The following is a 13,347-nucleotide window of genomic DNA, read 5'->3' as shown; positions in this document are numbered from 1 at the left end:
ACTGGTGGGGTGGGGGGGGGGGGGTCAACCTGCGCACAATCAAATTCCTTGGAGCTGATACCCGTAACCATGGAGCACAGGACTCTGTTGATCGGCGTCAAGGCAAGACCCATGGGGTGCCAGTCTTGGGTTTCATGGCACCGTTTTGTTTGTTGTTCTCTTGCCACGTCTGTCTGTACCTGTCGCCACTTTCACTGCTGCTTATCGTCCAGGGGGAGCAAAGTCTGAGAGGTATCCATGACGACGTCAGGTTAAGGAGGAAGTGACCCAGCATGGCACGGCTCGCATGCTTTGGGCTGCTGAAAACAGTCTGTTTGGGGTTTTTCCCCCAGGTCAACCATGCAAATGAGAACTCTGACCTCTATGTTGGCCATGTTTTCACACTGGACATGCTCTGCTTCTCTATGCTTCAATGCCGAGGGAAAGCCAGACAGACAGACAGAGACATGGGCAGATGGAAACAGAAGGGCAGACTATAGGTGCCTCTCATGTAAAGTTTATACGTCCTCCCTCGCTCCTCTGGCCTCGATCCTCACTGATCTACATAAAGAATGATGGGGCGGCAACAACAATAGTCCATCCCTTCGTCTATCTTTCTTTGTGTAGATCAGTGAGGATCGAGGCCCGAGGAGCGAGGGAGGACGTATAAACTTTACATGAGAGGCACCCAAAGAAGATATAGGAAGAGGAGATGACAAAACGAGTCAGTCAGCCTCCTCAAAAAGTCAAAAGGGAGAGAAAACAGAAAATCAACAAAAAAAACGAGAAAACAAATGTACTAAAAAAAACTGTAAGAATGAAAATGCAGAACAAAATGAAAGACAGAAAGATACAGATAGGTACGAGAAATAGAAAGAAATACATGATGGAAGAGAGAAAGCAAGAGAGAGAGAATGAGTGAGAGTGAAAGAGAAAGAGAAGGCTAGGCCTGCATTATTCTACTGCACTGAATATAAACAGACAGGCCCCGAATGCCTAATCACGCAGAGTGGCCTGATTAACGCTGACTCAGAAATCCCCCGATGCAGCCAAACCAGCAGGAATGCTACATTTACACTCGGCTCCCGGCGTAGGTCTCTCTCACACACACACACACACGGCCAAAATCCTTCCCGTTTCATTCATTTTATCACAGGTTCACCTATTCACCTGTTTTTGTCTTAATTCATCCTAACAAGTAACATTGAGCAGCTCTGCAACAGTAGCGGCGCGAGAACAAAGCGAATGCTAACTTGCTAATGCTAACAGCAGGATTCTGAACGCTGACGTCTTATCAGCTGACAGAGACACAGTCAGGGACGCGTATGAATTCATACACAGGCAGTCACTTTGTCTTTTTCCACCTGAACAAATGGGCCTTTGTTCGGTTCATCCTGCTTTCATCCCCTGCACTGACGTGACTCCGAAACACAGATCAAACTCCAGCTCCTCACCCCGCTTCGCCACATAACAGAGGGTAATCAGGAGGGAGGGTTCAGTGGGTCAACCCTGTCCTGTCTCTTGTGCTCGGTCCTTGCAGTTAATAAGTGATGACTCTGGTGCTGACAAGGTAGCGTGTTATTTTTGGCAGAATAAAACAGAAAGGTCTATCCCAAACACACTGGGACAGTAGTACAGCTATCTCAAGTGGCCGACTGTCTGTTGACTGTGTGTGTGTGTGTGTGTGCGTGTGTGTGTGTGTGTGTGTGTGTGTGTGTGTGTATGTGTGTATGTGCATGTATTTTTCTCACATTTTCTATCTTGTGATTATGGATTTTCAATCTATTGATGTGTTTCTATATTCTGGCAACACTATTGTCCTCTAAACTGGCATGTCAATAAAGCCTATTGAAATGGTTAGATGGATAGACAAAGAGAGAGATAGGCAGAGAGAGAGAGAGAGAGAGAGAGATAGAGAGAGGAAGAGAGAGAGATAGACAGAGAGAGAGATTGATTTTAAACTCCACTGTTCAGTAACACACGCCTGTCAGGGAGCTTTCACGTTGTGGAGCAGAGTGAAGCGACTGCATTCTCTGAGAGCTTTATTAGAGAACATTCCATTCTTCCACACAGAACCCAACCGCCCCGCCCCCCCCACCTCCACCCCCACCCCCTTACCTCCCTCACCTCCCTCACCTCCCTCCTTCGTCTCCCCCAAGGAGTGACTAACCATCTTACATCCAGGGGTGTTTGACACAGCATGAGAGAGAGAAGTTACATAACCGTGCAACACTTTTACTGTCAGGTGTCAGGTGCTCATCCATCCAACACTGAAGGCCCCAGACAAACACGGCATTCTTAAAAAATAAGATCTGGAAGCTTATCAGCTTATTAGCCAGCCATCAGCAATGGATTCCCTTCATGGTTTGGTTAAGTACACTTCAACCAGTATCCAGAACATTAGTGCTAATGATTTCAGCCTCAAAATCCCCTGCTAGTCTCGTATCAGGTGTCTTTCTGTTTCCTTCAAAGCCTGGTGGTAGAGTATTGAAAATTAGCGCACACCTCACCTATTGGGAAAGGTTTGGTCTCAGTTGCCTTTATGTTTCCTTCAAACCATTGTACAGTATTGAAAATTAGCGCAGACCTCGCCAATTAGGGAAAGTTTTTTTTTTTTTTTTTACAAAGACTAGCCTTTTTATCCAGTGCTCCAGAGAAAGTACCCAAAAATCCCGAAGGTAGGCCCACTGGACTGACTGAGGGCTGTGTTTTACGGTGTGCTAAAAGATTTTTAATGAAAGGGAGCGAGAGGCCTACATGAACACCTTGTCAGGCTGCAAGTCTCTAAAATCCCCCCCCCCCACACACACACACACACATAGCCGTACCCACCCCTTACTTCTGGCATTCCCCAAACTCTCAGACAAAACACAGGGAATTTCTCTGTTCCTGTAAGACACAGTTTTTTGCGCTCTTTTTTTCACCCAACAGCGGTCCACTCAACCCTCATTAAGGAATGAACAATAAGCTGTGGTTGGAAAAAAAAGCTTACAAAGCGAAAGACATTCCTCAGGCATTGCTTAGTTGTTTGGGCAACAACTTGGAACAGCGTAACGCGGAGCTTCATAAATTCCTGTTGTGTTCTCAGAACAACAAAAAAAAGAAACAAAGTGTGCAAATAACATGTAATGACTAAACCTCTAAGGAATTCGCTGTGATGATGATGTGACTTTATTTGGTTACTAGTTTCAAAACAAAAGACAAAAAATCTCCACCCAGTGTTTATCTATTACTCAACATCGATAACTGTATCACTTACTGACAAAGCTTCACGGGAATGCCTTTACAGTCTGCTACAAAAAAAAACATACCAACTGGAATTTCAAACAGGTCATTTTAACTGTCAGTGAAAGAGATGTCATCTTTGGGGGATGGGATGTTAAACTTGCCTGAGTAAGATTCATGTGCTTATGCATCACACTTGATTGAAGAACTGCACAAAAAAAGATCTAACATATCAACAGAACATGTTTCGTCATAAGCTGTGACGGTCTCAAGGTGGTCACGCCGCGGACAGCGGCCCTCCACATTGCTGGTTAGCCCTGAGAGTGGAACACTAAGAGATGCTAGGCTACTCTCTTATTAAAAAAAAGGTGCTATATAGTATATAGAACCAAAAATGGTTATGCATGCTTCATATATGGCACCCCTAAATGGTTCTTTAAATCCAAGGAACCTCTAAGGTTCTACAGAGCACCCCAATAACCCTTTTTGTAAGAGTGTAAGGATCTCTCTGTGTCTTTTTAGGGCGCTTATTTCCCACAGTCACACAGCTGCGCTTTGTGAGCGGCTCCTCCTCGCAGTGTTTACAGTAACACGGCGATGATGATGGCATTTATGCTTTTTTAAAAGGCTGCTGAAATATCACGGCCTGTTTCCCGTGTGGCATCCGTCCGCCACTGAAGGGGTCCGGGTACTAGTACTCTATCCAGCTCTTCAAACTTCAAGCAGGTCTCTCTTTTTTCATCTTTCCCATGCTGCTTTGCACTCCATTGAGAGACTCTTATAAACAAATGCCCTAGCTGCAGAAACACTTGAAAAAAGAAAAAAAAAAAAAAAAAAACTATAAAGGAAACATTCGGTTTTGACAGCGATGCCAACATTTCAACCCAATAAGCTGTTCTTCTGATAAACGATACACCCAAGTCTGCACAATCATAACATGTGGTAACGAAATACCATTTCACCACTAAAAAAGGGAACAAGGAGCAAAAAAAAGGAACGCAAATCAGTCGTCAAAAGGATACTCAAAACAAACCCCTGTAGAAAATAACTGGATCCAGATATGATTTGTCTCACGCTTTCTCCCAATCCTCAAAACAGCCACATGGATGTTGTGCTTGAGAGGGGGCCACATTCTGCCCTCAACAGTACATAAACCTCAGCACTCCAAACTCCAAACTCCAAAGCCCCATCTCCTCCGCTTGTCACCTTGGCCTGTTTGTTCTGGCCTGGGAACTCTTGAGTGGACAGACGCCAAACACGCTGGACATCCTACATTATCTGCGAAATGGGTCACGGACTCGTTGAGGCAAAGCCAACTGTCAAACAATAGCCCCGGCCGTTTATTAGCGCTGGGTTGGTCCAACAGCTACGAAATAAAATAAACTCCATCATTACACACAGCGCTGGTGCCCAGCGTAACGAAAGATGTTATTGGGGTCTTTCGGGGGGCAGTTTGCACTTCCATATCAGAGGAATTCAAAACAAACACCATTAGACCAAAACTAAAGCAACGAGCAGGGGCCTACAACTTTGAACATTCCTTGTGGTTTCTACGAGTGTTTATCAGCGACCAGCAGTTGAGAGGAAAAGGGCCTTTCGGGGTCCAATAATAATGTCATAAATTTAAGTAACTCTAGCTTAGTCAATAGCAGCTATCGGGTACAATCAATGAATGACACATTAGAAACTAAATCACTTTCTTTGAGACCATTTCCACAACCAAGGGACCATAATTCATACGCTAAGCTTGCGTAAAGCCAACATAGTGGAACAATGAGTGAAAAATTAGAGCCGCAACACCTTCCAAGGGATACATCCGGACACAGACAAACACACACGGCAAATATAAGAGCCTCTGTCCACACACACACACACACACACACACACACACACACACACACACACACACACACACACACACACACACACACACACACACACACACACACACACACACACACACACACACACACACACACACACACACACACACACACACACACCTCAGCATTCAGTCATTGAGGGGACAAAGGTCACCTAAAACCACAGACATCAAACATCCTCCTCTGTCTATAGACACCATCTCACCCATGTAATTCAGATTTCATCTCCCAATAGCTCAGCATATTTTTTGTGCATTTTCAAACATTCCTCATCCATGCGGTCATGTCTCCTGTTATGCCAGCGGGCAACAAAAAAAATTGACAAAAGCAATGAATATGTTGCCCCAGCAATTGGCCAATTTACATTTTTTTGCAGTTACGACGGGCCCAGCAAAACCATGGAGCATGGATGTGAATATTTGGCGAGGTCCCTCACACACTTTAAAAAACTGAACATTAACGCTTGGCCCCCGACCAGTTCCCAAACTACTTAACTCTGGCACAAAGGAGAGCATAATGACAGGATGTTCTGAGCCAACTCAGACACTGGTCAGTCTCCAAGACCAACTACCTAGAGGGCAACATTCACTGGGAAGCAGACAGAAGACCCCAGAAGCCATTCACCCATACCATAAACCCCCAGAATAGCATTCCTTCCAGCATCCAATTGGGCCAAATTTGGGAAGTGTGTGTTGTATAACAGTGACAGCAGCCATACTTTAGAGTATGCGCTGGCAGGCCACAAGGGCTACAACAGCATGTTTTCATCAGCGTCTGTTCTTTGAATCCAATTCGCGGACGCTGTGACATGATTTAAGTGCAATAACACCACTACACGCCGCCTGCATTTCCCGCATAGTGATGAAGACTTGTTTTCATTTCTTTGCCAGACAGAGGGTCTTTATAAACACTTGCCTGGGACTGGAGTGTTTGCTCGGACATTTTTGAACGATTTCACACTGCCTTTTGTGGGATGTGAGTTTGCTTCTCCCGGCTTTTATTTTCATCATCGTTATTTGGTTAGGAGGGCAACTGATCTGTTGCGCTCTGCAAATGTTCTTTTATCCAAATTCCATTAATCAAGACAGCCTGAGAAGGATTTGATTGATTACTGGATTTTACATTTTAAACACTGGCAAAGAGATAACAATAAGTCTGACGTTCCCTCATAGTCCTTGCGAGCTGCTGCAGCTGCTGTTGCGTAATAGCTGTGCGCTCAGGTGTTGGCTCTCGGTAACGTTAGGCCTAATCCATCTCACAATGCTATTGTCTTGCAAGACGACATGTTACACAATACCCGACGCAGACATTAATTTATGGTATGAAAACAACGGAGTCGCTGCTATAGCTTGCGGGTTGTAGATACTCACCTCATTAGACGGTATACTGACAACACCTGTAGATCTTCGCTTTTCTCTCAACTTTCTTTTTTCAATCTGTCCCTTGCCTTTCCTGGCGCTGGGCCCGGAGCTCTTCTTCTCTTTGCTTTTGCCTGGTGACGGACTTTCCTTATCACTATCATTGCAAGCGATTGGGTTGGCTTCTGTTTGCGGGCTGCCAGGCACTTTCTCCGGCTGTGGTACTTTCTTCGGGTTTCCTGTTTCGGCACACCTGGCGGGTGTCGGATGTGGGTCATCGTCTGGCCTCCTGAGCGCGGAGGCTGAGGCCGACCGAGCCATTGGGTAGGCTGATACACAATTGCCAGACGTGGAGCTGCCACGATCCGGATTGCCGTTGTTGTTTAACTCGGTGGTTGGTGCCGCGCTGCGCGTCTCACTTTTATTACTGTTGGTCCCAAGAGAAGCTGAGCCTGTTCCGCCGCCAGTGCACACGCCTGTGGCTGCTGCTATGTCCCCAAGCATTTTTGCTCTCATCTTCTCACGTTTTGCCTTCCACTCCTCTAGAAAGTCCGTTGCTGCGTTTGATCTGAACCCACCAGTTGCCATGTTTCCTTCTGTCGTTGGGCCGTATTGTTTTCACGGGTGAGTTCACATAAACTTGTAAACCACGCCACTTGTTGAATAATTGTAGCTTCCGTTTGAACGCTAACGTTATTCCCGGTAGTTACACGGCATTCCTCCAAAGTTGGCTCGTGCGAGTGGGTCTAGGTAGCAAACGAACACAAGTTAATGCGATTTAAAACATTTGAATGAAATATCACCTAGGTTGAATTAACGTAGTGAATATATAGGCTACTTATGCAAATTTCTCTTTGGGAAATAAATTCTGTTCGTTATTTCGTGTTTTTAAAGACGAGGTGAGAGTGTCACACAAAGTTGTGGAACACCATGGCAGTTTGACCTGTTGCGCTGACATCGCAACACAAGACTACCTTTTGCTGACATGATTGGGAAGTTTACTTTTACCAACTTAATCGACTTGCCCCGCAACACAAAACAAACGTCAGCTACTTTTATTAAATATGTGCCAGCCTCTTCCAACAGTTTTGAGCGAAATATGAGCACTGAACTCACCTGTGCTTTCAGCAGCGCAGTCGGTTTCTTAGGATCTGTCGGAGTACAGAGAACTCACTGGCCAACTAGATTAGTCACACGCGAGCTTCAGAACAGTGCTCTGCCCCTCTCTCGTGCATTGTGAAGCCGGGCCGAGCGTTTCCGAAGTCTCACGAGGGTAAGCCGAACTATTACGAGCTCTAACGAACGAGAGCGAAATAGGCTGATTTGTGAAGTTATTTCAGGTACAACCCACACGTGTTATAGGACCTCTTTTGCTTAAACAACATACCATAGTCTCAACTCCTGCTAAAAATAGCACAGACAGAATACAATTTAGACAGGAGACTCACACACATTGTGTGTGTGTGTGTGTGTGTGTGTGTGTGTGTGTGTGTGTGTGTGTGTGTGTGTGTGTGTGTGTGTGTGTGTGTGTGTGTGTGTGTGTGTGTCTGCCTGTCTGCCTGCCTGCCTGCGCTGCCATGCCTTGATCTGATAATAGCCTAAAAATGAGGGAGTCTCTGTCAATCACATGGAAAGCTGCCGTTCCATTGCATATAGGCTACAGTGATGGTTTATTGTTGATGTGTTGCTACACGTCACTGATCTCCCACGCAGATCCCATGAAGCACAAACACGTCAAAGGATGAATCATCCAACTACCATCTTTAGAGCAGCCATTTGTTTTTTTGGTTTTATAAACACAATAGTTTAACAAAACCACTATGGTACAGGGGGTAGTCCAATTAACTCCGAGTAAGTGGTAAACCTCCTAGAAGAACGGCTTCACTCTCCTAACAAAACAATGCCATAGAGTTCTTTAGGTTTACCACTTTTTTTGAGTTAACTTACCCAGGTTTGTCACTAAATCACCTACTTGGAATACCCCCAGGTATAACCTATATTATAGCATATTAATGCACAGAAGTATCAAACTGCTAATCTGTCCATTTGTAGGCTGTGTGTAAAGAGTATGCACGATCTGTTATGTATTGGCTACAGGGACGAATCCCGGTGGGCTGGTGTGCCATTGGAACAAAATATAGGACAATATGGTTTTGGTAGCCCTGCACCACTATTTGTCCTCCAGCTGGTTTGGCCTATAAGCACACAAGTCTAGGATGGGGTTTCTGTCCCAGTACACGCTCCCAGTTTCCTTGATGGCTTATGTAAAGCATATCCTGTGGAGACTATTTACAGCTGTGCACTCTGCACTGGATGGAGCTGAATATACTGCATGACAAGCTATTAGAGAGAAACCCCAAATTGCTTTTAAATTCATATTTCCCAGCAGTTCGAAATCTCATTTCATGCTGTGAGATTGATCATAATTTAACGATCACAACAGTGTGTCAGTAGTTATTGATCAAGGTGAGTGTTTGTCTTGTGTGTGGTATGATTTTTTTTTTTTTGACAGCCAATTCATTTGATCTACAATTGGAGTAAATCAATTAAGACTTTAACCAGCATATTAAAATCTATTTTCTTGTTTTCAATTCCATTGAAAATGATGTAAAAGCACAATTCAAACCAAGTTCAGGTCAAACTTTGCTTGTTCATACAAAAATCAAGGCCATGAGAGCTTCAAAGATTGTACATGGTTATTTTCCCAGCACTTCACACATTCTCAGAGAAGGAAAAGTACCTGGAGGGGTGTGTGTGTGTGTGTGTGTGTGTGTGTGCGTGTGTGTGTGTGTGAGAGTGTGGTGGGGGGTTAAGCGGGAAGTCTAAAAATAGAATCTGATCTGAGAAGTGATGTCACAGCGAGCGCCACATATTTAACATTTTTTAGCCTGCTTTTGTGAAGTAGAGCAGAGTGGGCGATAGCCTCAGATGTGGACCAGTGTCAACTCCACTTTGCCTCGCTTTTAACTATATCAATCACCTTTAACTCACACAACACTGGAGGTGAAGGAGGAAGTATCTTCTCCTTTGAATGTTGGGGATAGCTGGAACTCTCTTCCTCACTTACTAGGGCAAAAGGTTATTTTAATAAACAGCTGAGCATACTTAATAATTAAGCGAAAAAATGCATGCCTACTTCCTTGTAAACTTGGTGCCTTGTTATGATAAAAGTTCCAAGTCCACAAACCAGTCAACTACTAATGAGATACATAGCTTTTGATAAATTCTCAGAGAGGTCATTTTAAGGAATCACTTTGGATCTTTCCTTTAAAGATTATTTGGATGTGATGATGAGGGGGCTTATTTGCCTCTTTCATTTGTAATGGCTGGCCTATAGGACTCCGCTTACGGTTAGTTTCAGAAATGATCAAAGCACAATAGTATGTGAGAAACCCAAAATGTTATGTTATGAACCACCCAAAGCAGGAATGGAGAGCTGATAGGTGGTGATGGAGGCATAACTGCTTTATGGCCTTATGCATTGATACGTGATCTGCTAAAAACATGTTCTGCCCCCCCCTGATTTTGTTTTGTTTTGTTTGTTTGTGTTTTGAAAAAGTCAGTTCAAGCAGACAGTGAAGTCTTTTAAAACCATTTTTTGTCTGCTGCTGACTCAAAGTAGTAAAAGATTAAGTAAGACAGAGTTGAATGAGATGGTGGGGAAGCACCTGGTGCTGGACTCTCTCTCGGCCAAGCTGGGCTGAGGCGAGCATGTTTGTGGACCGAGGGATGTTTGGATTATCATGAAAAGCGAGGAACGGCGCAGATTAACCTCTGACTCGAAGCTCTTGGAGGACCATGGGTAGCATGGAAATCCAGACCCAAATCTAGAAAGATTTAGGGTCTGGCTATGAGTAATGAAAATGGCCCAACTCAAGGGGCGGCACCAAGCATGCATTCGAAAACACCACTGCACCTACAATAATTGGATAACACTACGACCAATGTTTACTGACTGATGCCGGACTTTGACGTAGCAGCACTGTCACTGCCTGTTTAGCTCGCCTCTGGACCACCTATGTCAGATACACAGATAGTGATTGGTGCATCTTGGCTCCAACGGCATGGGTAACGAGCATCATTACTGATTGGCAGAGTGACTCGCTGAGCAAATTCAAATCGTGCTCCCACGAGAACTCTGGATTTCCAGGGTAAACCATGGGTATTCTCAGGGCAACATCCACCCGTGCCCCAGTCCTCTCATTCACCGCGTGAAACACTCGTTGATGACAGCTGCACGTTCGTTACGTTTCCTCGGCCCTCCAACGGGCAGAACGGTGCCATCTGCGTAGTACCATCTGGTGAACGGAGCGGTCAGCAGGGGAATGAAGTGGGTCAGCCAACTCCTCCACTGTGCCATCCCTGTCCAGAGGGCACAGAAACAGTGTGTGGTTGTGTTTTTCAGTTGGATGGTGCCATGCTGGAATACTACTACTACTACTATCTGTGCTGTGTTGTGCTGTTTTTGTAGGGCTGTATGGGGCCTTTGCGAAGGTGTTGGACCAGCAAAGTAATTGCATAAAGAGGTGGTTGTGGTTGTGTGTGTGTGTGTGTGAGAGAGAAACAGGTGACAATTGTACAAGTCAAATCTGCTACATTAGAGGAAAAACATCTTGCCCAAGTTCCTCTTGATACCTGGAAGGATAGTGTGAAAGATAAGTCATGTCAAAACTTCCTTCATCCAAATATGTAATGATGGAAAATGGAAAGAAGACTAATTTTCTTTGGCAATGGGGAAGGAAAGGAACAAGGAATTTGCCATTGCGTAACTATGGCATTTGCATCCCCATCCATCACACTCCACCAAGGATGACCGGTTTCAAACCAGTTCTAGTATTTTTAATTGATACAACTTGATGTTTGAGTTTCACTGATGCTGGACTTGATCCAGTATTGGCTGCAAATATATAAACGAAACCAACTTCGAGTGCTGTTCAGGGGCCGTGCTTCCTAAAGAATATTTGCGTAGCTTAATGAGTGTTCCACATGTCTGAACGGGAGAGGAACGCGGTAGACAAACTGAAGCTGTTTGTCTTTCATGAGTAGGGGCTTTTCGCATGTCTGATTCTGAAGGCAAGAGTAGGCCGCTGGTCCCCCTCCTCGCTTCTCGCTCCTGAGTCCCGCTCCTTAAGACTCAAGTCTGCAGCTTCAGCAAAGTGGGTCTGCAGAAGGGGAGAGAGGAAGATTAAGATTTAAGACAGACGAGTGGAAAGAATGAACACGCACCAAAAAAAAAAAGAAACGAGAAAGAGGAGAGATGAGAGTGGTGGTGTTGGCAGAGGTGGCAGGGAGGATAATGCCCTGTCTTTTCCTGGACGGCTTCAGACCCCTGGAAGCGTGTCGGCTCATCGCAGAGCTGCAGCGCAGGATCAACACACAGACGATGATGAATCATGAGCCTCACTCCTGAGGTTTGCGCCCCCAAATATGTGACGAGGGGGGATGGGGGACCCTGCCAGAAAATAGTTTGGGTAGGAAATCTCTAATGTCTCTGTCTGCATGAGAAAATAAATCAAGGTTCAGCGCTGGCTAGCTTAGCTCTGGCTCAAGGGGCCTGCATGGTATCAAACCAAATTGGGCATACAGATCTTCCACATCCACAAGTTTTTCTCCTAAGCTTTTTATTATTAGGTAGAAACATGGGTACTAACAATTATGTAATTTTCAGTGACGTGCAACATTAAACCTTCATGGTTATAAAAAAAGCCATGTTATTGTATGAGATGTGTAGGAATGCTTTAGAAAAAAAGAACCCCCCCCCCCAAACACACACCCATACTACCATCATCACCACACACACTATTACTTCTGCTTCAGCACAGTCGGGTATAGTTTAGGGGGGCCAATGAAAGTACACACTAACTCAGTGAAATAGGGGGTCTAGGACCCACATGAGGTCTCAGGGAGCTGCAGGTGAGGCCTGTTTGGTGGGAAATTATCCAAAACAATGAGCATAATTTCCAATGATTCAATGAATATTAGCCATTTACTTTTGGGGTTTTAAGTGAATTGTGGCACCTGAGACACTGTTCAAAGTCTTATGCACAACACGTGCAAGTGTTGCTAAATGAGGCCAGCTACATAATGCTTCAGTAACAAAACCATAAAACCATTAAAAATAAATAAATAAAACAAAATAAAAAGACATTTTTACAGTCTGTGGATGTATGGAAATATTAAAATGGAAATGGAGTATTTCACTTGTGGTATTTGAGAATTATTACTGGGACTTTATGAGTTCCCTCAGAACGTTTTTACGGGGCCAAATAGAGTAAGCTTGACAACTGCGCTGGACTTTAAGAGTGCACAGATGGAGTCAGAATGAAGACAGGCCGACAGGCTATTACATCTCCTATTGGGACTTCCTTGGAGGTGGGGGCGGGGGCTACCTTTCTGTGGCTTGATTGTCATACCTAACTTAGGCGAAGGAACTGACAATTTCACTGCATTCTATTGCACGTTAGTAACTATATGCACAGGACAAATAAACATCCTTGTATGCTTGTAATTTAAAAGTTGCTTCAGATAGAAGCATCTGCTAAATGACTAAATGCAAATGAGAATTGCTGAAGTGCCAGTGGTGTTTATTGTCTCTGGAGACCTATGGAGATCTGCCAGTATATGGTAACGTATTCCTCCTACGCGAGTGTAGAGAGGGGGGATGCAAATGCTTTTTATCCCTGGTGATGAGATCCACTTCTAAATTAAGTGGTAATGCTAAACTAAAGCCCACAAGCGATTTTCACCTTAAAATACATCCTGCATGACTGATATTAATTCATGCAAACCCATACTTTACACATAAACATGTTAACTCTACATATAAACACTCTCTGTGTTAGCGTCTTTCTGGTTGTCTCATAGGTATGTCTTAAAATTGAATGCAGACTTCGATAATTCTC

The 13,347-nt window shown here is 44.5% G+C and overlaps 1 protein-coding gene across 1 annotated transcript in view; it reads right to left on the bottom strand.

Moving 5' to 3' along the window:
- Positions 1-7,688, bottom strand: part of pawr (PRKC, apoptosis, WT1, regulator) — a 65,715-nt gene extending 58,027 nt beyond the window's left edge. The window contains exons 1-2 of the mRNA XM_062518066.1: positions 7,562-7,688; positions 6,458-7,191 (exon numbers count right to left, since the gene is read on the bottom strand). Of these exons, the coding sequence (XP_062374050.1) occupies positions 6,458-7,033 (576 nt within the window). The 5' untranslated portion in view covers positions 7,034-7,191; positions 7,562-7,688. The remainder of the gene's footprint in view (positions 1-6,457; positions 7,192-7,561) is intronic.
- Between the last annotated feature and the right edge of the window lie 5,659 nt (positions 7,689-13,347).

This window comes from Sardina pilchardus, chromosome 17 (assembly GCF_963854185.1).
Source record: "Sardina pilchardus chromosome 17, fSarPil1.1, whole genome shotgun sequence".
Taxonomy (NCBI): Eukaryota; Metazoa; Chordata; class Actinopteri; order Clupeiformes; family Clupeidae; genus Sardina; species Sardina pilchardus.
The sequence above is the reverse complement of the archived record's forward strand: the minus strand, read 5'-3'. Positions and strand labels throughout refer to the sequence as shown.